Source organism: Euwallacea similis, chromosome 14, assembly GCF_039881205.1.
Source record: "Euwallacea similis isolate ESF13 chromosome 14, ESF131.1, whole genome shotgun sequence".
NCBI lineage: Eukaryota > Metazoa > Arthropoda > Insecta > Coleoptera > Curculionidae > Euwallacea > Euwallacea similis.
Genome location: NC_089622.1, coordinates 1,174,159 through 1,198,498, shown reverse-complemented (window position 1 = coordinate 1,198,498; position 24,340 = coordinate 1,174,159). Strand labels below are relative to the sequence as shown.

Sequence of the window (24,340 nt, the reverse complement as noted above, 5' to 3'; positions counted from 1 at the left end):
GTGCATCAGATCTTCTTTCTTGCACAATACGTGAGAAACACTTACGGCCACACCAGCCAAGGTCGAGACTAAGCCTGAATCCTTTGGTTAAAGCTCGCTTTGCTTCTTCAAAACTGCAGTTTAAAGACACTAACCTAAAGACTATAATATGGCGATTTTCGGTACGTATCTCTTCTTGATCAGCAAACACTACTACGTGCTTGGATATAAATTACTGGTTAAGAAGCCACATACTTGCCCGTTACTAGCCACACACGGTTGTAGATCCTAACAGTACAATCAGAAAATTACATAAGCTTTGCTTTGGAGAATTTTTGCTGGAGAAAGTTTTTCACAGAATTTTTTTTTCGACTTAGTATCCGGTGCTGCCAATAATCTATAAATACATACATTATACATCAGTATTTTCAACGGCCTCTCACAAAAGATGATCCACCGTTAACGGTTCCTCTGCGGCATGAACCGTTCGAATTTGATTTGAAAAGATTTTACGCTTTACACGCCGACAATTATTAATAGCCGTAATCCCATTTTTTTCTCAGGAGCATTCATCCTATACGCCTTTAGGTTATGGTTTAGTTTGTTTCTACCGTTTTCTAATTGATTGATATTCGTGGTGGTAGGATCATTAGGACATCGGTTTCCGTGAGGCTCGGCAGGAAAAGGCAACAAGAAATTCTACACCTAAGAGATATCAGATCAACCATTGAGAGAACTGTAGAAGAGGTAGGGATATCTATCTACTGGAACAATTGAAGAGGAATGTCGCTAGAAATTCACTATCTTAAAGTGTCTGAAACTCAACAAGAGGCTCTCGAAGAGGAAAAGGCTTTTAAAAAATACTAAAGTGTCTCAAACATATTAAAAAGCCTCAAATAAAAGCGGAGAAATGTGTGGAGAAGAGCTGAAACTTGACACCTTGAAATATACACTTTTTTATTTATTCCAAAGGTGCCTTAAGAAAATATCTGTAAAGAGATATGAACCTCTGATCACATATCTTACTATACATAGATTCGTTTCAAAAGAAAAAAGACGCAGGAAATAGTATTGTCTTAGGTAGTAAAGAACGATTCAATTACCACCTACATAATAGATAGCTGTCACTTAATTTTGAGTCGAGGAATGCATCCAAGTTTATGGCTTCGTGAAAGGCTACAAATCTTGATGACATTTACATCCACACGCCTCGGGCACACCACTTAATGTGACCATCTTATCGGCAATAGCACACACACGCACAACAGTATATGTATAATAATACTGATAATAATTGTAAAATAACTGAATAGCCAAGGGAATTTTTGAATCAAATAAGTACAATTTAATGGATCGTAAACTCTTCAATTTTTTGAGGGCACAGACCTCGAAATCCCTTAACGACGGGCAGGATATAATGAACAAGAATGTTTAAAATGCAGTGAGTTTAACTCAATGAGTTGCATAATACTAATACATGCTAACACTGAGCAGATGCTATCTCAAATCCATTCATATCATGATGTTTAGGCACGGATGAGAATTTTTAAAGGAAATTAGCCTTCGCTTAGGCATTCAATTCTTCTTTTTTTGCCGCTTCAGTGTTTTCTAAATGTGCTCTAATTAGTTGCAAAAAGGCTCTCACATACATTTAAAAAATGAAAAGAAATTCCATGTTATTATTACAAGAAACATAAATTTGCAGCTCAAATTGCGACCTTAAAAACGTTCAGCAGGTTACGAAGAAACCTGAACTAACCCAAATATTTAATTGTTGATGGGATGACAAATTGATCGAGATCCATAGGAAAAACATGACTAACGATACGCCCATTCATATTTCTTGGTATGAATGATGCCCACAAAAATATTCGATGAATCGACTTTATCTGGAATAAAAGTAATAATTATGAAGACCCACTTTCCGCGGTTAAACTGTTATAGGAAGAGACCCACCAATTAACAAATATTGGCAGACAATGTTTATCTTTATTAAATAAGATCGGCTGGACCCAGTTTCAGAAGAAACTCGAGATGGGACCGTTAAGAGCTTCTTAATAAATCTGTACAGTTGGTACAGTTAACAGTAAGAGTGAGTCGCCTTTAATTAGGTGAATGACGATTGAAAGGTGCGAGTTTGAAACTTATCTGTAATCTGTGAATTTTTGTTGAAGATTGTTCATACGCAATAATGAAAAATGAACTGCATCAAATTCAGAACGAGAGCGCCTTTAATGTTTGAAAACATAGTCACCAAATTTCCTACCAATCTTTAATCCAGTTGTCCATCGAAAGGTCGTTGCAAGTTACCCAAAGATGAACAACCTGTTTAAAATGCGATTTGCGGTTTCGGAATCAAACCACCAAGACCATCAGAACTTCGGATGATTAAAAAAAACAAACTTAAGAACTTTTCTTTCGCAAAATACGAAATGACTTTTTAGTTTGCGGTCTGTTGCATCGAACTCGTGGAGTTGCATGCATTTGCGGTTTCAGATCTTCTGGGAAGCGATCATGATTTTGGCAATCATCGTTTTTTTGTTTCACTTTTTGGTGACTGATCGATGATTATCACAATAATTAGCATCCCAAAATCAAAAAGCAAAAAATTGGATGTCCACCTGAGCAAACAACATAAATTCCCAGGTCAATAAGGCACATATTGAGTTTCGTTACTTATGTTATGTCTACCCACAAGCTGTTTCTCAATAAAAGTAATTATTTAGGTAAATAAAACTAATGAAGGTAATGATACTTTCGTAGGTAAATTCTTAATCTTCCATCCTATTTCCATCAGGCTTAAATATCAAATTCTTGTGGGCGATTGAAAGAAACTGAAAAATGACATACATACGAACAAACTGAAGATGGTTACTGCGTGTTGAACGTTGAACTTGCACCCACACGCAGCCTTTTTGATGGTATGAAAAGATGGTCCGCGGCAATTAGTTATTATATAATATAATAATGTTATTACGGAATGATTTACGGTTGATGGCAGGTTAGACGTTTACGGAAAACATTATTTTTCAGAAAATTTGTAAATATGAATAATCGGTCTTGCTCTATCGACCTAAAATATTTGCAACAACGCGACGTTGTCAGTTATATAAAAAGTAGTAGCAACTCCAATGTGTTAAATATCTCGAAATGTTAAGGCGATGAGCGATTTTTTAGAAAATCTAACTATAGAGAAATATTGCACCTGTTGGTTCTAACTATGCGCAGCACCAGCTCATTGCAGTCAGAAGGTAACCAGGAAGTTCTTGAATATTTACGACCGTTAGTTTAGGCGTTTAGGCCCATAAGATTGACCTGCTAACATAAATCTCCGGACCTTACTCCATTGGATTTTTAATTGTGAAGTAAGGTAAAAGAACATCTTTAGTAAATTTCCGGTTTTTATAATTTTATATGTCAAAAATGTCAACTGTCATTGGGACAATTCTCATCCTACCCTTATCTTATAATCCTTTCATGTTAAAACACAGTTATCGTTCTTTATTTAAACCACTACTTTGACTCAATGGATAAATTCACCGTCGAAGCACATCTGCAGCAACAATTAAACCTGCAAAATCCTTGGCAATGACCCATTATGCAACTTCTTTATACTGGTTCAAACACACCCACCGCCAGTTTTTATCGTGATCCATTACGCGCTTACCAGGACCGACTCCGCAGAAGAAACGGTTATATTAGTTATTTATTGTATTATTTGTTATATTATTTATTGTTTATATATTTGAGTTCCTGGTCTGATGTTATTTTTGGGGTCACTGCTTAGAACCACTAAAATGTTCATGTTAAGATTGCGGTAACTGCGTAACCCATTGACACAAACTACGAGTTCAATAGAATGAAACCTGTTTCATATACTCCTAGGTCATGGCACCTGTGCAACTCTAATTTATGGACCATCTGTTAGGACTTCTTATTTATAAATCATTTATAGTGGGCTTAAATACGTCCCTGGACAATACGGTTCTAATTTTACTGTGGCGCTTTCACTAATATGTAATCGCCAAGTTATACAATGTCCACGACCGTGACTTTGATCTTATGAGTCACATGCGAGAGAATATCATTGAATGCAGATTTTCAGAGTGATTTATGGTTTAACTGAATGGGAATGTTGTGGTTATTGTTGGGTTTAAATGGAACATGAATTTTTCTACTCAAAGAGTGATTGTTTTATTAAATGCCAAATTATGAATGTGTAATAAAGAATTTATTATAATTGTCATGGTTGCCACGAAAATGACCAGTGCAGAAATTCAATCAGAACGTTTAATAACACGGCCCTAAGGGTCAATAGTACTGATACTTTTCATGGAAATCATTTAATGGTGACCTGCACAGGTGCGCAATAGCGGTTTACTGACAAAGTAATAGAAAAAATAATTCCATGGATATTTTCTGGATACAGCCTCATTGATGGCGTCCATTGACAACTGATTAATTTCCTCACTCTATCCATATTTATTGTGAAATCTTAAAAATATTTTTGTTAAGTGTCTTTTAATTGGTTTCAGGACGCGCCATGAAGGCGTGGACTCAACTAATCGAACCGGGACCGGCATTAGCGACACTCTGTATAGCAGTGATTTTGGGATCTCCATGTTTTGGTGGTAAGGTCTTTAAGAAATAATATTGAGAACTATCCATTTTCATAATGAAAATCAAGTGAAACACTACAAGATGCATATAAATCAGTTAATGATTAAGAAAATATAGATAGTGATAAGCACAAAATTTTAATCTTGGACTTCACACACTAACTAATATTGTTTAGGAACAAACACAATATCCCTTCATACCTCTACTTTTAAAAACTCTCAAAATTATTAATATTCTAACTTGCTACTCGATTACGAACAACGCAAACCATGCGAAAGAAAAGCCCAGGTTAGTGACAATTAACAAGAACTGTTAATTCCTGAAGGACGTAACATAGCTAGACTATAGAGAGCCTACCATAGAAATGAGTTACCAATGGGACGGATTGAGGACGTGTGACAATTAGTTGAAAAATTTGGATAATAAATACTGGTGTTAAGCACCATCCTAGAGTCACTAGGTAGATATTTATTTTAATTATTTATCCAGGTATCGTTTTCATGCGAGCAACTTGCCCTGTCCTTCCAAATAAGTATTCCCTGACCCATTAGTTTCAAACTTCAAATGACACGAACATAACACACATACCTTTAAAATTGGAGTTCTTTAGTTTCCAATTTATTAAATCTCGTTTTCGTTGATTATACTTTGTAATTAGTAGTTTTAAATTTGGTTATGATGATGTTTTGGTGTCACAGGACATTTAAATTGCCCGCCAAATGTCTATTAGTGTCATTGTCCGTTAATGACAGAAAATACTGTTTTCCCTCATTCGTTAAACAATATACTATTCTGTTTCGTTAATACATATGAAATACGCACTACCACAAAATACAATAGATAACGATAAACGTAAAACGGACAACATAACTTTAAATGGAAGCATGCGTTACGTCCATATTTAAAGTCAACTTTTTGGTGCGGTTGATAACTTTTCCCAGTAATCAAAAGAAGACTCTACAAAATTCAGTTTCAAGAGACGAACAGGTATAACAACCAAAAGTTCATCACCCCGAAAAGTTTACTTTAAAAATAGAGGTCATATCAATCTAAAAACAACGAAACCGTACCAATAGACTCCATCATACTCCAAGTTTTTACACCCGCAGGGATCATCTTGAGGTTATATGAGTCATGAGGAATAATTGAAAAGATATCTCAAAACTTACCGGAATTAGTATGAAATCTCTCGTCAACACATTAAATTTTCTCCAGCAATAAAGGATTTCCAATTCTGGAACATCTTTCTGTCCTTTTCGGTAACCCGGCGAAGAGAGTTGATAAAGTTATCCCGCCAACCGCACATTACAATTTCAACAGAAAACACACCCGACACTTCGTTAGTTTATATTTTTATGCGTTCAAGTCATATTTCCGGTGTTGAAATTCGAATTTTACACAAAAAACTACCCACTAAAGTTTGCAAAAATGGGAAACGACGCCGGCACAACAATGGCTAACAAAACAATGAAATTCAGACTTGCGCGGAATGCGAAACTTACCCGTTCGAGGCACACTCACAGCACACTAGATGAATTTTGAGATTTTAAGGGATTATGGAAAAATGAACTTAGAAGAATGTTTCGGGGAAAATGTGCACCATTGGAAATTTAACTCTTTTTAGCTAACTTGTTGCCATTTGATAAATATGTATTAAATGGTGCATTTTAGAGAAAACTCCAGGCTTTCTTTTGGCAATGGAACCCTTACGATATTTATAATAGGGATATCACAAATTAGCCTCAAAGTCTAATTACTAAAATTGAACTTGAGAATTCACCACATCTCAGAATTTCACTTCAGCTTGTTTATTTTTGAGTTTCTGTTCATTTATACTGCATTGACATCTGCTTCAGAATTGTAGACACCTTTCACGTTAAAATCGACTTCCAGGATAAGATTCAAATCAAAAAGAAATAGACAAGATCAAATTCATTTATTTTCGTAAGTGAACAAGGTTTGATAACATTCAATAGTTGATCTACACTTTAACTCCCAAACAGAAAACCATGCATAAGTGAGTGAGAAAATCTTTATCAAATATTGAGCCTCTCGTCTAGAATAAAGCACTCTTTGCACAGAAGCCATAAAGCTCATTTTTGAAGATTTGGAAAAAGATTGAAAATCTCAGCATGGTACTCATTACTGCTAACGCGTAATCATAAGTCCCTATTCAAATCTTGAACGTACCGTCAAGAAAAATGAACGATGACCACCTGCCTGACCGCAACTTAATGCTATTCATGATGCTTGAGAGAGGTGCTTCGCAGCTAATCGGTTTACAAAGCGGGTTATTTCATTGCAGTAGTTTACATTGCACTCCCAGTGGTAAGTACCTGTCCCAACTTGGGTTTGGATTAATTTTATTGTCACGTGGAAAAAATTTGTGATGGTCATTAATAATTGAGCCCCGCCAATGGCGCTAACAAAAGAGTCCGGCCGGTCGCTTGACCCCCCATCCCGCCTCCCACGCTAAGCAGATCTCGCAGGACCACCACGCAGCTCCTTTTTTTACTTTTTCCCGCCATCTTTATTATACAGTCTGTCCGCACAATGGACGGCCGCACAATTTAATGTATAATTTTTATCCGGCCGAGATATGATCTGCGAAACGGCGCAGCTCTGATTTACATAATACGCCACGCATGTAATGCGCTGTACCTTATAAATATGGGGATATGCACGACGGCTGACCGTATGAAAGAGGATGGTGCTTTAGATCGGTTGATAAGAGGCAAATATTTGCGAAAGCACTAGAGAGTTGTAGGAAGTATAAGTTACATATTGCGCGAAAGACTAAATCATATCTGGGGCTAGTTTATGTCTAGTGCGTGCGAGGTATTCCTGGTAAGGTCCAGTGCAGGACCATCAATCAGCAATGACAAGAGTGGAGTTCACTCTAGTTTTCAGCACGGAAGTGCCAACGATGTACTTCACTGATGTTGGAGAAGACGCACATAATTTAAATTTTTGGACAACATAGTTATAGAGTCTTCGAAAGTTCATAAGTTGAAAGCATATTTAAGAATTTGACCTTCCAGGACCTTCTCTCAAAACGCGAGAATTGTTCCTTTTAAGAAACTTTGCCTTGATGCACGGCACAAAAAGAGAAAATATCAGTGTAAACATCAAAGTAAAGAGAAAAATATAAATTCTGCGAAAGTGAACCTTAAAATGATCTCGTTCTCTTATTTCAGCAATACAGATTTTCTTGTAGTTAGCAACCCTCATATAGCTTAGACATATAAAGGAATTGCCCTCAAAATACATGCATGTTATTCCCAAAAACCTTGTATATGGGCTAGAAAGGACAAAATAACAGCCCAAAATTTGCTGCATCTGTATTGTCAAGAAAAAGTACAATTTTTTTTCTTTTAATTCACATTTATATAATTTTTGGTAAAAAAATTAAAACACACCATTTAAATTGTACTTAATTTGCATCATCCATGCTGTTAATTGCCTTCGTATATGAGGGTTTGACTCATCGGCATAATACCAGGTAAATTACAAGCTCCGTCCTCAGTTTAGTTTGCACTTCTTTACTAGAGGAAAAGTGATTTTTCTCGTTCCTTGCGATCGATTTTCAGTAATTCACGATGACATCGATTATCAAAAAAATTGTTTTATAGGGATCGCAGAAAAAATTCCTTATAAAATAACAGACCATTGGAAGATCCAATAACCAAATCCTCAAGCTGCATTCTAAAACTGCAGGAAAAGTGCTCGTCTAAGAAATACTTTCTGCAGGAACCTTTTCCCCCTGGGTATATATCTCAGGATTGGATCTCGTGACTTACTTACTCACTCCCATGACCGACGACTGTTTCTGGATTTCTATGTTTGTACTGTCCGACTGGGCAGCCCAAGGCTTTGGTCCGTTTTATTCTTATAATTCCTATGCGGACCTTTCGCTTCGAAGCTCGCGTTTGATTAATTGTCGCTCTAAGCCGTTTATTCAGCTCACGATTCTTGTCTTATTGTCTTTTAATGTAGGCATAACTAAGCGTTTTATTGATAGAAAGTAGAAGGTCTCGTTTTGCATTGATGTCGCGCCGATTGGAAATATGAGGTTTATGCCATTTATGGCTTTTAGTCATTAACAAGAAAAAATAGTATTGCTTAACGGGTCTCCTAAGTAATGACCTCGTGAGGCAGTTGCGACAATTTCAAACACGAATACAAAGACATCCCACACACACCTGACACACCCACCTAATAAAAGGACAAAAACAGATTCCGAGAATATAATAGGACACCGAATTACATAATTACTATTGTACAAGAGGAGGCTAAACAATGTAGCATACAGAAACATCCATTAATCTCCTATACAAACCAAAAGGTTGCGAATTTGGGTTTAATTAGGCGCCACCTTTCCTGTAGTTTTACATTAGTTTTTCTAGGTCAAAAAATATCGCCAATTTAATTTACACCCATATTCTATGCTCAAATTCAGTTAAATTGTTCACATCTGGATGTTTTGCCTCTTTTTGAAACGCCTCTGGTACAGGGTGTCCCGAATTTGAAGCTCATCAATGAGATCCTGAAAACTAAAAGATACAGCTTCGGTCTAAAATGTGCTTTCTTGATTCTTCTGGAACTGATGGGATGTATTTTAATACTAAGACTCGTTTTGTGTAATAACTAATCGCGTTACTCTGCCACAATTTGATGGAAACTGTATCTATCATAGTGTCCGAGAGTTTGGACTGCCTCAGATTTGGGTTTTTTAAGGTGGTTTGGTTGCAACCACCAGGTTTGTGTGTTATTCATCTGAAGCGAAATGGACCAATACAATAACGAAGAGGGACTTTCCTGGAATTGAAGTTCTCAATAAAATTTTCCTGCTGTGGCCTAATAGAAGTTATAGAAGCCCCCCAGGTGTATTTGCCTCCGTCTGGCCTAGTCGTGAAATGCATAACATGTTATCGGCAGGTAAAGCAGATAACTGTAAATTCCGGTACATAATCACGATCCCCGTATACATATCGTAATTCTTCTTAATCCGACTTGATGTGAACGCGGAAAGCGGGATTGTTTTCGAAAATTTACGATGGCATAATCGTGGAAATGGACTGAATAGTTGGAAATATTTCCCATCGCGAGCGGAGATCGTGCTAATTGTCCACCATGGAATGCCGTAGTTAAATCACTGTTGAAATAGCCTGAATATAAATTAACTGGAACTGTGGGTCACACCGTCATGTGGTATATCCGGTCGAAAACTAGACCAATATGGTAAATAAAATTCTGAACATGAAACGTTCAGAAAAACCGGAACAAAATGGAGAATTTTATGATCCATGCACGAGGAGGAACGAAGACTGCAAAAACAAGGTCAATTTGGGGTACCTATTTCCACCAAACCATTAACCATTGAAAGAGTAAATATTGAGAATAAAGTGTTACAATAACTGCTTGCAAATATTTACAATTTATATGATGATGAACTAAAAAAAAACATTGATGAAATGGAAGAATAATATGATGATCATGAACAAAATTCACAAATAGGTGTCTTGCAATAACTTTACTAAATTTCAAGTAGCATTCTAATTATTTGCTTATTAATTTTTAATCAAATGCAATTTCATTGATACTATTCTTCATCGTGTTTAATTCATCAATTTGTCCAGCAAATCATTGTTGGAGGTAGGCTGAAGAGTCCTTTTAGTATCAATTGTTGTTCTGCATTATTGCACGAAAAACTTTTTAGACAAACGTGACGAGAATACCATAAACACCTAAATTAGCTTCTTTGGCTAATCTTGCAGTGAATTGTAAGTTTATAGCTAGCCCTCTATAAAATCGCCATTTTGATCATCAACTTGACCGTTGATCATTCGCAGAGGACGTAATTCACAGATAGGCTTTTTTGCTTGATGACGGTTAACATTGCTGGAGACTCGAGTAAGTACTCCTTACAACGGTGTAAATGAGCAGTACCGAGTTCGTTCGTTAACTGCCCATTTCATTAGGATAAGTCTAAGGATGAATAATTAGCAAATGCCGTAATAAATTTGCTTTTATTTTGCATAATTAATAAGATTGTGTGGGTTTGTAAGAGCGAGTTCAAAATTGCTACAAAGTTCTTAAAATCGAGAGGAATGATAGTGACTTCCTAGATACGAATATTTCGTTATGGGCTCGATCTTTACACAGAAATCATAATTTCAAATATGTACAGGGTGTTTCACTTATAGAATGACAATAGTTGAAACTTAACAAAAGGTTCAATTCTCTGACTCTCATCGAAAAGATTTATTATGACTGTAGAAATTGAGTATTTCGAGTTTTCACACCTGTAAATTTCAAATAAATTCCGAATGTTTCGACTTACAGAATGAAAGGTTAAAGTTTTACGAGAGATCGAATTCTCCTCTTCATCACAGGTATTTTATTACTAAATTATACTTGTGATGTATGCGAATTTTCTCAGCTTTCAGCCTGTAGCTATCCGTACGTGTTGATCTCAGCCATTAATTTTAAGCTAAAACAAATAAACCCACATCCTGATTATATCGGATTTTTCCCCCATTTCGCATCCCATTTTACAATGTAACCAAATTGATTTATGGCCATTAGATCGAGATGCAAATTGATGCGTTTAGCGTTAATACCGTCATCCCGTGCTTAATAATGGTCCAGAGTGCAATTTAATGGCTTTATAATAACTGGGCGGAAAAAAATTTTAAAATGTAGACGCAAATCGTAATAGCCTTCACAGGAAAATTGCCAAGAGTTAATGGGTATCGTTTACTTCTTCAGGCAAAAAGCCCACCATTTTACTGATAATTGAAACCTTTGTGCTTAAAATCACCCCACATAACCACAGAAAAGTCGCAGCTATAGAGAATTATTCAAACATTCCATAAGTACAGTTAGGTCCACACGAGAAAATGCGTTTGAAAATACCTTTATCATTGTCGTTGCACACTATTACCAATTAGTAAATAAACACTAAAACGGGTCTTGTATGAGTACCTACGTGACACGAGAAGTACCCGCCACCATCTGGCCAAAGTGCATTCTTGGGTTTACCATTGAGTAATCAATAAGTTCATCCAATACCCCTCATATACATCTCTCCGATTAGCGTTAAAACGCACATAAGATCTTCACCTTTTCATTAATCCCAATAAGGCAATGATCATTCATTAAAATTTCAATTTTTTGCAATTCCAGCCAATTATAAATCCAATTTAATCATAACTGAGCCCATTTGTTATCTAATAACGAACCGGAACGTGTGTTTTATGCAAGTAAATCAAGATATCAAGCAAAAGCAGCGTTTTTCTTTACCAATTAATACGGTACCTCGGCTATTAATACAAAACTGAATAAATATACATCAAATCCGATAAAGATGATATGAATTGCTACTCGATTCATTAACATTCTGAGGTGAATAACAATTAAACTCGGTCATTAACAGGTAGTTAATTGTAATTATCTAACGTTGAGCGTAAACGTACGATGAGGATTCCCATGAATTCTTCCGCAGCTGGACGGACGTGCATGTGATTTAAATTTTTGCTTGTTTGATTAAGAATTGTACTTTTTCCCAATAGTCAGGCAATCAATAAATAAGCATAACAAGAAATTCCCGAGATCCATTTACTTCTAAAGATTCAATCATCTTCGCCGCAATAAACGAATCGCCACCTGCTGGTCTCCTCTCGATGTGGGGTATTTTATGACCGGCCAAGGCGCACACCCAGTATAGAGTTTTGCATACTTAGTTATATTAATCGATCATTAAAACTAACTGTAGATGTAAAAGCGGAGGAGCTGTATTGTGATAAATTTATCCTGAAATCAATACATCATATAATGTGTGTGTTACAGGAAGCACTAAAAGAACAGAAAAGCTCTCGGAATATAAAATGCTATTTGTTCAAAGGAGTTAAGAATGGCTTGTGTGGAAAGATAAACATTTTACAATTGAAGAATTCGAATCCCAAACCGAATGGTTCTCACTATTTACGTTCCGCGAAGTATTTTAAGATACCGTTCTTCTTGGCGGTTTTATTGAAAATTTCACGTGGGGTTAGGTTGTAAAACCTGTTAATTAATACGTGTTATGAGTTGTTAACAAGATGAGAAACGGTAATGAGGATAAATCTTCAGTCAGTTTTTACTATGAAACATTTTCCATTCTTCTCAATATGGTGAATATGAGTAGTTTTTTCCTTTATAAGAAGAATTGCTACTTTTACTGTTAAAATTCTCATTGGCCGCTGCTGTGTGTTATCACATCATTTTCAACGTCACCTATCTCGTATAACTTTGAACGTGATGACACCTACGTAATATCTTCTGTCTTCATTTAAGAACGTGTGCTGCATAAAGATAGTTATATGTTACGGAGCATGCAATACTAGCTTTAATACGAATAGTGTTGATAAATGAACACTTAAACAGGCAAAATTCAAAATGTCCCTTCAATTTTTAGAGTTTGATATCGAATTATTGAAGTTTCATGAACTGTAGGATTCGAATTTGAGTTTATTAAAGAAAATTTAATTGTCAAAGAGCTTTCTCCACCCGCATACCCATAGAAGGAAGTTGGCAATATAATGTCTGACCTATACAGATAGAATTAGAAATATCAATGAATTATTCAACGCCTTTTAAAATAGGCCGATTATCCCATCATTAGTCGTTTTTCCCTTATAGATTTTTTTGCCATTTTCTAATCACAAAATTTTTATTTACAGCACCCGCTCAGCCCGAACAGCATGCCGAACAGAGCACCGAAATTGAATACTATCCGGGTAAGTTAACTAAAATAACTAACTTAACTAAAGGAAAAAAGAAAAATCTTAGACTGATTTCCCTACAACTAATTTTGCAATTTTTCTTCTATAGTTGCAGACGCAACCGGTTGCTACTACAATTTTCAACACTATGACGAAGGCGACCGAATAATCACTAACGAACCCTGTCTGAACTGCACCTGCCACAACCGAATGCTCATGTGCTATCTGAAAGTTTGTCCTTTTACCAAGGCCATAGGAGCAAACTGTAAAGTGGAAAAAAGACCCGATCAGTGTTGCCCTGTGATCACATGTCCTGAAGGTAAGTTGCCTTTAAGCTCCAAATAATAGTCCAGTAAGCGTGAAATTGGACTTATTCTCTAAGGTGAACAGATGCTTTAACTACCAAAAACTAATTTAAAAATATCTCTTAGTTCCAGTCCAACTAGTTACCTCTACAGCCCCGTCCACAGCATTGGGTCATCTTAACGAATATGGGTGTTCAATCGATAATCTCTTCTATTCGGATGGAGCTAGAGTACCATCTAATCCAGACAATCCTTGCGAATTGTGCTATTGCATCCGTAACAAAACTGCGTGTGTTATGCAAGAATGCACCCTGAACGTGGAGGGTTGTAGGCCCGTTTTCCAAGAAGGAGTGTGTTGTCCCGTGAGATACAATTGTGGTATGTGCTTGACTATCAGAGCTGTTAACAATTATTTTACCTAAATGACCTTTGCAGAACATCCCGATTACTTAGAAGGACCTACAACTCCGCAAATTACCACCACATCTTCCACTACAACAACCACGACTACAGAAACTCCTACCACCACCCTTCAACCAGGAGTACAATGCGAATTCCATGGAGACTTGTACAATGATGGAGAACTGGTCAAAAAAGATATTCCTTGTGAGAAATGCTACTGCTTGCGTGGAGATATTGTGTGCGCAGTCCAGGAATGTGGGCCAACTCCTCTGGACAAGGTCAACTGCACAGCTCTACCAGTAAGAGCAGGACAGTGCTGCCCGGATACTTACGACTGTGCGGGAGTGATTGAAGAAGAACTAACAACATTGTCATCTCTCTCATTTGAAACGGAACCCACTACTGCATCTGCAAAGGAACCTGAGCAAACAATCACGGAACAATCGCTCACTACTGCACACGTCGAAGTGGAGGAACACTTCCCAGAAATTAGTCCTGAAGCCACAGAAGTTCCTGCGCAAGCACCGGAGACTGCAACTAAAGCCGCTAAAGGCGAAGAAACTAAGAAAGAGGAGCCTGAAGAGGGAGACAAACTCGAAAAACAACAAACGACTCCAGAAGGAGTTGAAGAAGTCACCAAACAGCCGGTGGAAACACCACAACCCGCAAGCCATGCAGCAGAAACCACAAAACCTATCGTTTCCGAGACATCTATTACGGAGCAACCTGAAAGTGAAACTAAAGCTGAAATCACCGAAAAAGAACCGGTTACAATAATCACTGCAGCTAGTCCTGAAGTTGCCGTAACCCAACCTATAGAAGAACCTGTTACAGAGGGAGAAATCTCGCCTACTACTGAAGGACCTGTGGAAGCCATTACCACCAGAGTTTCTCAAGCCATTGAGGCAATTACATCTAGCGTAACTGAAGCTGTTGAAGCTATTACAACTGCAATTAGCGGTAGTACCAGTGAACCATCTGCAAAACAACCGGAAGAAGAAACAGGTGTGCCTACTGAAGAACCCGTTACCAAAATTACTGCACAGGAGATAGAAGAAGAGTTGCCAGCGAGCACAGAAAAGTCTGAAAAGGCTGGAATAACTCCTTTGGTTTCTGAGAAAGAGAAACCGGAAGAAGTAACTGTGGAATCAGAAAAGGAGATACCTTCTCAGGCCCAGCCATCAGAAATACCACCAGAAAAAGAATCAGCTACAGGATCAACGCAACTACCAGAAAAGGAGACACCTACTGAGTCAGCGGAACTACCAGAAAAGGAGGGACTACCATCAGAACAACCGGAAAAAGAGGCACCTAAAGGCACTGAATCCACGCAACTACCAGAAAAGGAGGAACCTACCGAACCATCACAACTACCAGAAAAAGAGTCGCCAGCTGGTACCGAACCATCGCAACTACCAGAAGCTGGTGCTACAGAACAAACACCAGTAACCAGCGAGCCACCAACTGAAGAAGATGAGCATCCTGAAGTTTCCCATGATGAAGAAGAAATCGAAACCGAAATACCAGAAACGAAAAAACCAGGTATCTCAGAACCTGCAGCTTTGCCAACTGAAAAAATAGGTGCACCTGAAGTGACTACAATTACACTACCCGCATCTAGTGAACGTACTGCAGCTGAATTAACCACTCCCAGCACTAGAACCGAAACTGCAGTACAAGAAGTTACTGAACCTGCAATCGTTTCGGAAGAGTGCGGAGAGCAGGGTTGCGCGAGAATTCCGGCAACTAGCACTGAAACTCCTCCAAAGGCAGAAACCTCAAAATCACCTACAATACCATCAGAAGCAATAACTGAGGCAGAATTAGCAACTGAAATGCCCGTTGAAGACGAAACAACCGACGCGAAACCACAACCTCCTTCAGAACAACTTGAAGAGCACAAAACAACACAACCCGTTGAAGAGATATTGGACAAATCAACTGCCACGTCTCCACAACCCTCGAAAGTTGAACAACCAACAACCACTGAAGAGGAGGTTATTATTGTTACTGAAATTCCCACCAAGAAAACTGAACTTCCAGAATCCATGGACCACGTCTCTGAAACTGCTTATTCCACGGAAGTGCCTAAAGAAGTTCACGTTCATGCCACTGAAGCTGAAATTGCAGTTACGCAAGAAGTGGAAACTCAGCGGCCCATCTCTGTGCCTAAGACTACTCAACAAACCACTGAAAAAGCTTATGAAGCTGAAGTCACTAAACTTCCCTCTGAAGTTACCAAAGCTAGTGAAAAACAAAAGACATCTCAAATTGGGACTGCAAGCACAACAGAACTTCCTAGAGAGGAAGAAAATGAGATTGATTTGGATGATGAACATTCTCCTGGCCCCAAAACTGAGGAACGTGTTACTGAAGCAGAAAGTGGAGAACAGGTTACCGAAGGGGAAATCTCTGAAGCTGAAGCAACCACCTCTCCCAAAGAACAATCCATTACGGTACCATCTAGGATTGGTGAAACCGCAGAAGAAGTCACGGAAAAAGCAGTGGTGCCTGAAGTTTGTACCTCGGAACTTGAGTGTGCACCAGTTATTCCTTCAATACCCCAAACTGAACAACCTTCAAAACCAACATCTTTACCTGAAGAGGCTATATCTCAAGAAGGAACCACTGAAAGTAATAAAATCCCCGAAGAACAAACTGAAGAAACTAATGAAATTCCTGAAAGTGGAACGGAACCAGTGGCCAAAGTTACAGAAATTGTTCCTGAAACTGAAGGGTCAGGTGAAAAACCCACAGAAACACCTACAGAGGAAGAGGGCTCAGGAGAAGTACCCCAAGAAGCAAGTGGAATTACCCCTGAAATCCCGGTGGTACCTCAGGAAGTTACTGAAATTCCAGAGTTGGCTACAACTCCTGAATCACCAACTGAGATTCCTAGTGGCACTGAGAGGGTTTCACCAGCAGAAACGCCTGGAGTTCCAAGTCTCCCCACGAAGACTCAACTGTCTGAAACCACTGAGTATCCCGAACAAACCACTTTACCAGAAAGGGAAATCCCTGGAGAGGGCAGTTGCTTGGTGGATGGACATACTTATAACAACAATAGCGCTGTTCCTCCTATTAACCACTGTCAAGCCTCCTGCAGATGTGTCAGTTCCATTCTGAGGTGTGAGTCTATTGAATGCTCACCACCCCCTGTAGAGTTCCAGAACTGCATTCCTATTTTCAGCGATGCAGACAGTTGCTGTCCTACATACAGTTGCAGTAAGTTCTCCTAGACTTTCTAGTTTTCTATAAAACTAAGCGTATTTTCTTTTCAGCTCGAACTGAATCAACGGTTCCTATAGAAGCTGAAGAGCATACTTTGCAGACCACAACACCCTCAGCTGAAGAAGTTACAAAGTCTGATATCACTACTCTCTCACCTACACAGGAAAAACAACCTAAACCTACATCAGAAGGAGTTACTCGGCCTGAAGAAGCACCTGTAGAGAAAGCTACTGAAGTTTCAGTAGAAGGAGTTACGGAGCCTGGGTTGAAGGATACAGAGGCGCCCAAAGAAGGATTTACTAAGCCTGCATTGGAAACTACAGAGATTCTCGAAGAGGGGGTGACTGAATCTCCTAAGCAGACTCCACAAGCTTCAGAAGAAAGCATCGCTGATCTTGGTACAGAGGTACCCAAAGAGGCAGTTACTGAGCCTGCATTGAAACCTACAGTCATTCCTGAAGAAGCAGAGACTAAACCTTCAAAGAAGACTCCGGAAGCTCCAGACGAAAGCGTGACTGAACCTGCTCCAGAGACACCCAAAAAGGAAATTACTGAGACTGCATCAGAAACTACAGAGATTCCCGAAGACAGAGTCACTGAACCTTCTAAGAAGGTTCCGGAAACTCCCGAAGAGGGGGTCACTGAACTTGCTACCGAAGTACCCAAAGAGGTTACTGAACCTGAACTAGAAACTACAGAAGTTCTCGAAGAGAGAGTGACCGAACCGTCCAGGAAGACTCCTGAAGCTCCAGAAGGAAGTGTGGCCGAACTTACTACGGAAACACCCAAAGAAGGAGTTACTGAGCCTCCATTAAAAGCTACAGAGATTCCAGAAGATAGAGTGACTGAACCTTCAAAGAAACCTGTAAAAACATCAGAAGAAGGTATAACTGAACCTTCTACAGAGGTTCCCAAAGAAGGAGTGACAGAGTCAGCTCCGACAGCAGCGCAATCTCCTGAAGAGGGAGTTACTGAGCCTGCTTCTAAATCTACGAAGGTTCCAGAAGAGGCCGTGACTGAACCTGCTACAGAAACTGCAAAAGAAAAGGTGACTGAGCCTGGGCCCACAGCTGCACAGGCTCCTGAAGAGGGAGTTACTGAGCCTGCTTCTAAATCCACTGAGGCTCCAGAAGAGGGAGTGACTGAACCTGCTAAGCAAGCTCCTGAAACCCCTGAAGAAATTACCGAATCTGCTCCGGAAGCTCCTGAAGAAGGAGTGACTGAACCTGTTACAGAAATTCCTGAAGGAGTGACTGAAGAAATTACAAAAGAAAAGCGTCCGGAAGTAACTGAAGCACCTGAAGGAATTAAAGCAACAACTTCAGCCAAGAAAAATGAACAGGAAGAAACACAATCTACTGAAGCACCTGGCGTCAATGTTTCTGAAAAAGCTCAGGTGACAGTTCACCTAGCAGAAGGAAGCACTGAAACTGCTGAAATTCCAGAAGCAGTTTCTACCGCAATTCCAGAGGTCTCCACTGAAACTAAGGAAGAGGCAACAACGCCATTAACTGAAGAAGCTGTATCAATCGATGAAGGGCATAAACAAACCACATCGCCAAGACCTGAAGCTGATAAAGAAAAAGAAGCTGCTACAACAATCGGTAAAATCCCAAGTGAAGAAATGACTGAATCAACGGAACGTGAAAAGGTTCCTGAAACTGTCACTGTCATTACAACTGAGGCTAAGCCTGAAGGTGAAGAAGCAGCAACTCCAGTCACAGAAGCTGAAACCGAAAAACTTGAAATCATACCTGTTACAACCGTACCCAAGACATCTGAAGGAGCTAAAGTTGAACTAACTACTCCTCAACGACCAGAAAAGGAAGGTGTTCCTCAAATACCCGGTGAATCAGATAAGGAGAAGCCGGAAGAAGAACCCGAGATCTCCAAGGAAGGAACTGAGGCGCCTGCGGCTGCACCATCGAAAGAAACCGAACAAGCCACTCCACAAATTACAGAAGAACCAGTTGAGCATGTTACTATGCCTGAAGAAACATTTACTCGCAAACCTATAGAAGCAGACTCTCATGTAACTGAGCAGCAACAGACTCAAGCTCCAATAGAGAAACCTCATGAACCTGAAGCATCTCAAACTCTCATTCCTGAAGAACCTAAAATAACTCAACCATCTGCCACTGAACCTTCTGCGGTCACCGAACAAGTTAAGCCGGTGGAAGAAGAAAAGGTGTCAATAAGTGAAACTGAGACCCCAGCTTTACATCCGACCGAAGGTGAAGGTCTTGGTGTAGCTACTGCAAGTCCAGTTCCAAGCGAAGTAGAAATAACAGATAGAGCTCCACTTAATGAAACAGCTGCAATCACTTCGCCAATTCCAAGTGAAGAAGGACAAACATTGAAGACTCCAGAAGAAGTTGCAACGATTAAGAGTGTTGAGGCGACTGAAGTACATGAAAGTGCAACATCGAAAACTCAACCAGAAGAAACTACTGTAGGAGCGATAAGTTCGGAAACTGAAGGCGTTCCGAAAGAAGGAGAAACTGAAGCTCCTGGTTTGACTTCAGTGGTGCCAGAAAAGCCGCAAATATCAGAGATAAGTCCAGCTGTATCTGAAACGCCAGCAACTGAAGAATTCCAAACTGTGGAAGAAGTTACTGAAGCAGAGAAAACGTCGTCGCCAGGCTTACCTTCCGCAACTCTACAACCTGAAATTCCAGAGAAGGAAACTACTATTGCTGTTGGTGATGCAAAAATAGTGACTACACCAGTTCCAACAAAGGAAGAAATTACTTCTCCTGAGTTTGAAAAAGAAAGGTCTACAGAAACTGCATACGAACCTACAACTGCACTTCCAGAAAAAGAACTGGAAGTCTCTGAAACTACCGCAGAAACTCCAAGCGAAACTGAAAAACCATTATTGGAAACTGATAAATTAACACCAACTGAACCTGCAGCTATTAGCGAAAGTGAAAAGGCAGAAGGTTCAACGGAAAAACCATCAGAGATCTTCACGCAACCACCTATTGAAGGCGTTCCCAGCAAAACTGAAGAACCATCTGAACCACCTACAGAGCTGCCGGAACCAAGCAGAACATCCCTCCCAGGAATACCAGGAGAAAGTCAAACTGAAGCAACTGACCAACTAAAAGAGGAAAGCCCTATATTTACCTCACCTGCAGAGGTTACTTCCGAAGCTACCACTGGGGCTGAGAATGTTTCAATACCAGTCCGAACTGGAGAACTATTTACTTCTGGACCTGAAGTGGAGACCACCTCCAAAAAACATGTACCTGGAGAGTTGTCCACTTCAATTCCTATATCAGAATCGACAGCGGCTTTGCCAGCAACAACCAGTACTGAACTACCTCCAGCGCATATTCCTGGTGAACAAGCACCTGAGCCTACTGATTACGAGCAACCTGGAGAGGACTATGATGTGGAAGAACCTAATGCATTTGGACCTGGCACTTGCAGGTTAGTACCATAAATGCATATACAATGGTAGTAGTACCGCAAGTGATTTATTTTCCAGATACGGAGGCAAAGTTTATGTCTCGGCCCAACAAATCCCCAGAGACGATCCTTGCGACTTTTGCTTCTGCTTTAGGAGCGATATTATCTGCCTACAGCAAAGCTGCCCGCCTCCCATTCCCAGGTGCCACGAGGAACCAATCAGAGGGTTCTGTTGTCCCAGATATGAATGTCCTGTATCGATGTCCACTGCAGTAAACGTAACAACGAGTACAACCACGACAACGACAACGTTGCCCCCGCATTTCTTCTCGCACGCCTACAAAGGAAGAGCTTCCAAAACTGGTTGCCAGATATCGGGGAAAGCGTACCAAGTGGGAGAGGTTATTGATTCGACAAGCGGACCTTGCCTCCATTGCATGTAAGTGATTGAAGATTATTAAGCTTCAGAACTGTTTTTTTTTTCCATGGTAATAGTGCACTCTGCGCTGAATATCTCAAATAAGAAGGCACCTTATAAAATCCTAATCCGCCTAAGTTTTTTTCTTCATGGACAATCAATGAAAGGACGGGGAAAGGATAATCTGATTTTACTAAATTGTCCCCAAAAATCATTATATGTTTTACAATGTGAATGAAAGACAATTTTTTTCATTAAAAATGATAAATTTATTAAATTATGAATTACCCATTTTGTTCAATAACATTTCTTCATCTTTATGACAATTTCATCAAATTGCACATTAAAATTAGATTATTTTTCGGCAAAAAACTGACTCAAGTATTTTTCTACATCTTCATCAGTCGCGAAGTTTCTTCCATTAAGCGCATTTTACAGCGAACGAAACAGAATTAAAATCAAATGGTCTTAGGTCTGGGGAATAAGGTGGATATGGCATCCAAGTTGTAGCAATTTTTGAGCGGATACGAGTTATCAATTCTGGACGCTTCTTCTTGATTTCGTCATTAAATTTATCCAGTTAACGCCACCTTTGTAGTCCTACCAGACAGATAACATAACTTCTGTTTGGTGAATATTCGCTTTTGGAGTGTTTTGGGCTGGCTTATTACGCTTGACCCAAGATATTTTACGTACGAAATTGTTGTAGACAATCAATTTTTCTGCACCTGTTATTATACGTTTCAAAAACGGGTAATTTTCTTTTCAATTTGAGAGTGCCTCGAGTTCACATGGTAGAAATACCTCGAGTTGACTAACGTATCCAATTGGTTTGAAATGGTTTCCTACGCTTGATTTCAATACGTTCAGGCTGCCGGCATTCCCTCGTATGGTTAATTGACGATTTGATTCTATCAAAGCCTTTAATTTGTCCCAATCAACTTCACCACTCACATCACATAACTTTTTTCCTTTGCCAAAGTAGTGTAACAAAATATGTCGAAAATAGACATTGTTGACTGCCATTTGTGAATCGGTAGCAAATAAACAATTTTAGCAACAATTTAAGGCAGTTAAACTCACTCGAAGGAAAAATACGCAATTATTTTATGGATAACCCAATAGAATTAAGACATATAACTTTCAGATGCGGAGGTGACGGTCAAATGAAATGCGATCCCAAACCATGTAGTCCAGAACCGATGATTCAGCAGATGATCGCGGCCGCAGCTTTGCGAAGGAGGAGATGAGAAGCTAAAACTGAAGCTGTGTGAACTAGAGTGACATAAACTGCACGGAGCCGTGCAAAGTGATAAAGACGTTTTATAATTAATTAACGTATAGTCTCGCACTATATCTGGGGTGCCAAAAAAAGGGACATTTAGGTGTATTGTGTGCCTTTTCCACGTTCGAAATCCTACGCAAGAGATGATTTTCTAGTCAAATACCTACGGTTAGTTGAACAAATTAAACGGCTAGGCGGACATCTTTTGTGGAGGGCCATTTACACGAAACTATCATTGGGGAATTGTTTAATAAGAGATACGGCGAAAGGAATCTACCCTAAGAAAAAGATAATAATTATGTTGGTCAGTGGTAAGTACTTAATACAGGGTGACCCACTTAAAATGCACCGTTTTGGCAGCAATAACTTCTCTCTTCAATGTTCCACTTTTTTCAGTTCTAAGCGTTTAAGTATAAAATTGTCAAGACATTTTAACTGGGATACATTGTATAAATCTGTACAGTTTAAATAAATACATAGTTCTAAGCTATAGAACCGAAACAATGAACTTCAGGAAATAAGTTACATGACTGAATGGGGAGATGCAAAGCTGTCCATTAGTCAAAACCTCTTTCCAAGACTACATTAAAGATTTTTCAATCGCCAACAGAGTGTTAACCATAAGGTTCTACATTAAAGTCGATCTCAAAAGCTCTTTTAATAAGAAAGCACCTTTTCTCGACTCAGACACAACTCCCTGCAGGGTATATTCTAACAGCCCGTTCCCCATTATCACACAAAAATCAACAGCAATTTTTCTACAAGCAACTTGTATACTCGATATTATAGAATACGAATCGACTGAATAAATTTTTACTCTTTTGTAAATGTACGTTTAGACTTTTTGGAGTGTCGTTTTTTAATAAGCCAATTTAAATAATCTTATTCTCGGGCAAGTAATAATATTATCGTTCTGAGGGGTATTTTGAGGGACTCAGCCAATCGCAGGCTCTGGCTGGGTCTCATGGAAACCGCCAGGTCACCATCAGTGTTGCGTATCCCGACACAAGTCTGAGTTGTTTGACCGGTAGAAAAAGGGCGATTAATGTCGGTTTTTGCACTACTTAAGTAGATTTATTGAAATAGTGTATTTCTGCCGCTTGAACGCTCGGACTGATTTTTGTATATTAAAGGATGCTCAATATGTAGAATTAAGTAGAATATGTAATATTTATCAATAAATTATGTAAATGACTCCAGTATTTCTTTATTTCCTTTACTTGACACGCTTTCCAGCAACGCACAGTATATTTAAGAAATGTATGTACTTCATTAGAACTTAGTTAAATGACACCATTACTCAACAAGTAAATAAAACTAACACAAAATACAGTAGACCCCCTATAACACGGGTTCATATAAGACGGATTCGTATAACACAGCAGAAAAACGTACGATCTTGTTCGTATAATACGTCGAAGTAGCCTCTCATAACAAGGCAAAAGAATAGAAAAAACGGTAAAAAAGTTTATTATTCGACACAAGCAGAATACCCCTTTCAGGAGCACCAGAACAAGGTCAAACTGAAGCAACTGTGCAACCGAAAGAAGACCCCTACACTTACCTCACCTGTAGAGATTACTTCTAAAGGTACCACTAGGGCTAAAAATATTTCAGTACCAATCCGAACTGGGGAACTATTTACTTCTGGACCTGAAGTGAAGACCACCTCCAAAAAACAAACTTCTATAGGATTGTCCACTTCAACGATTCGTACAACACGGCAAAAAAATTTAAAAAAAAAACAGTAAAAGGCAATCATTATTCAATGGAAATAACAATTGTTGTCTTGTAGTGTCCCACGTCTGATTATTAGGAAAGAATTATTTTGAATATAAAAAGTAATAGTTGTATAAAAAGAAACTGGGCACTGAAGTTAGTCGCATTAAAAAACATACATAGACGCAGCTAATTCGTCTTT

General features: G+C 38.9%; 1 protein-coding gene across 1 annotated transcript; it reads left to right on the top strand.

Annotated features, from left to right (window-relative positions):
- The first annotated feature begins 4,514 nt into the window (after positions 1-4,514).
- tnc (tenectin) lies at positions 4,515-23,613 on the top strand. Its single transcript, XM_066397004.1, has 8 exons — positions 4,515-4,610; positions 13,323-13,379; positions 13,474-13,683; positions 13,796-14,047; positions 14,105-17,296; positions 17,353-20,737; positions 20,796-21,155; positions 22,282-23,613. The coding sequence occupies exons 1-8, from the start codon at positions 4,523-4,525 to the stop codon at positions 22,382-22,384; spliced, it is 7,647 nt and encodes a 2,548-aa protein (XP_066253101.1). The 5' UTR covers positions 4,515-4,522; the 3' UTR covers positions 22,385-23,613.
- Positions 23,614-24,340: the final 727 nt, after the last annotated feature.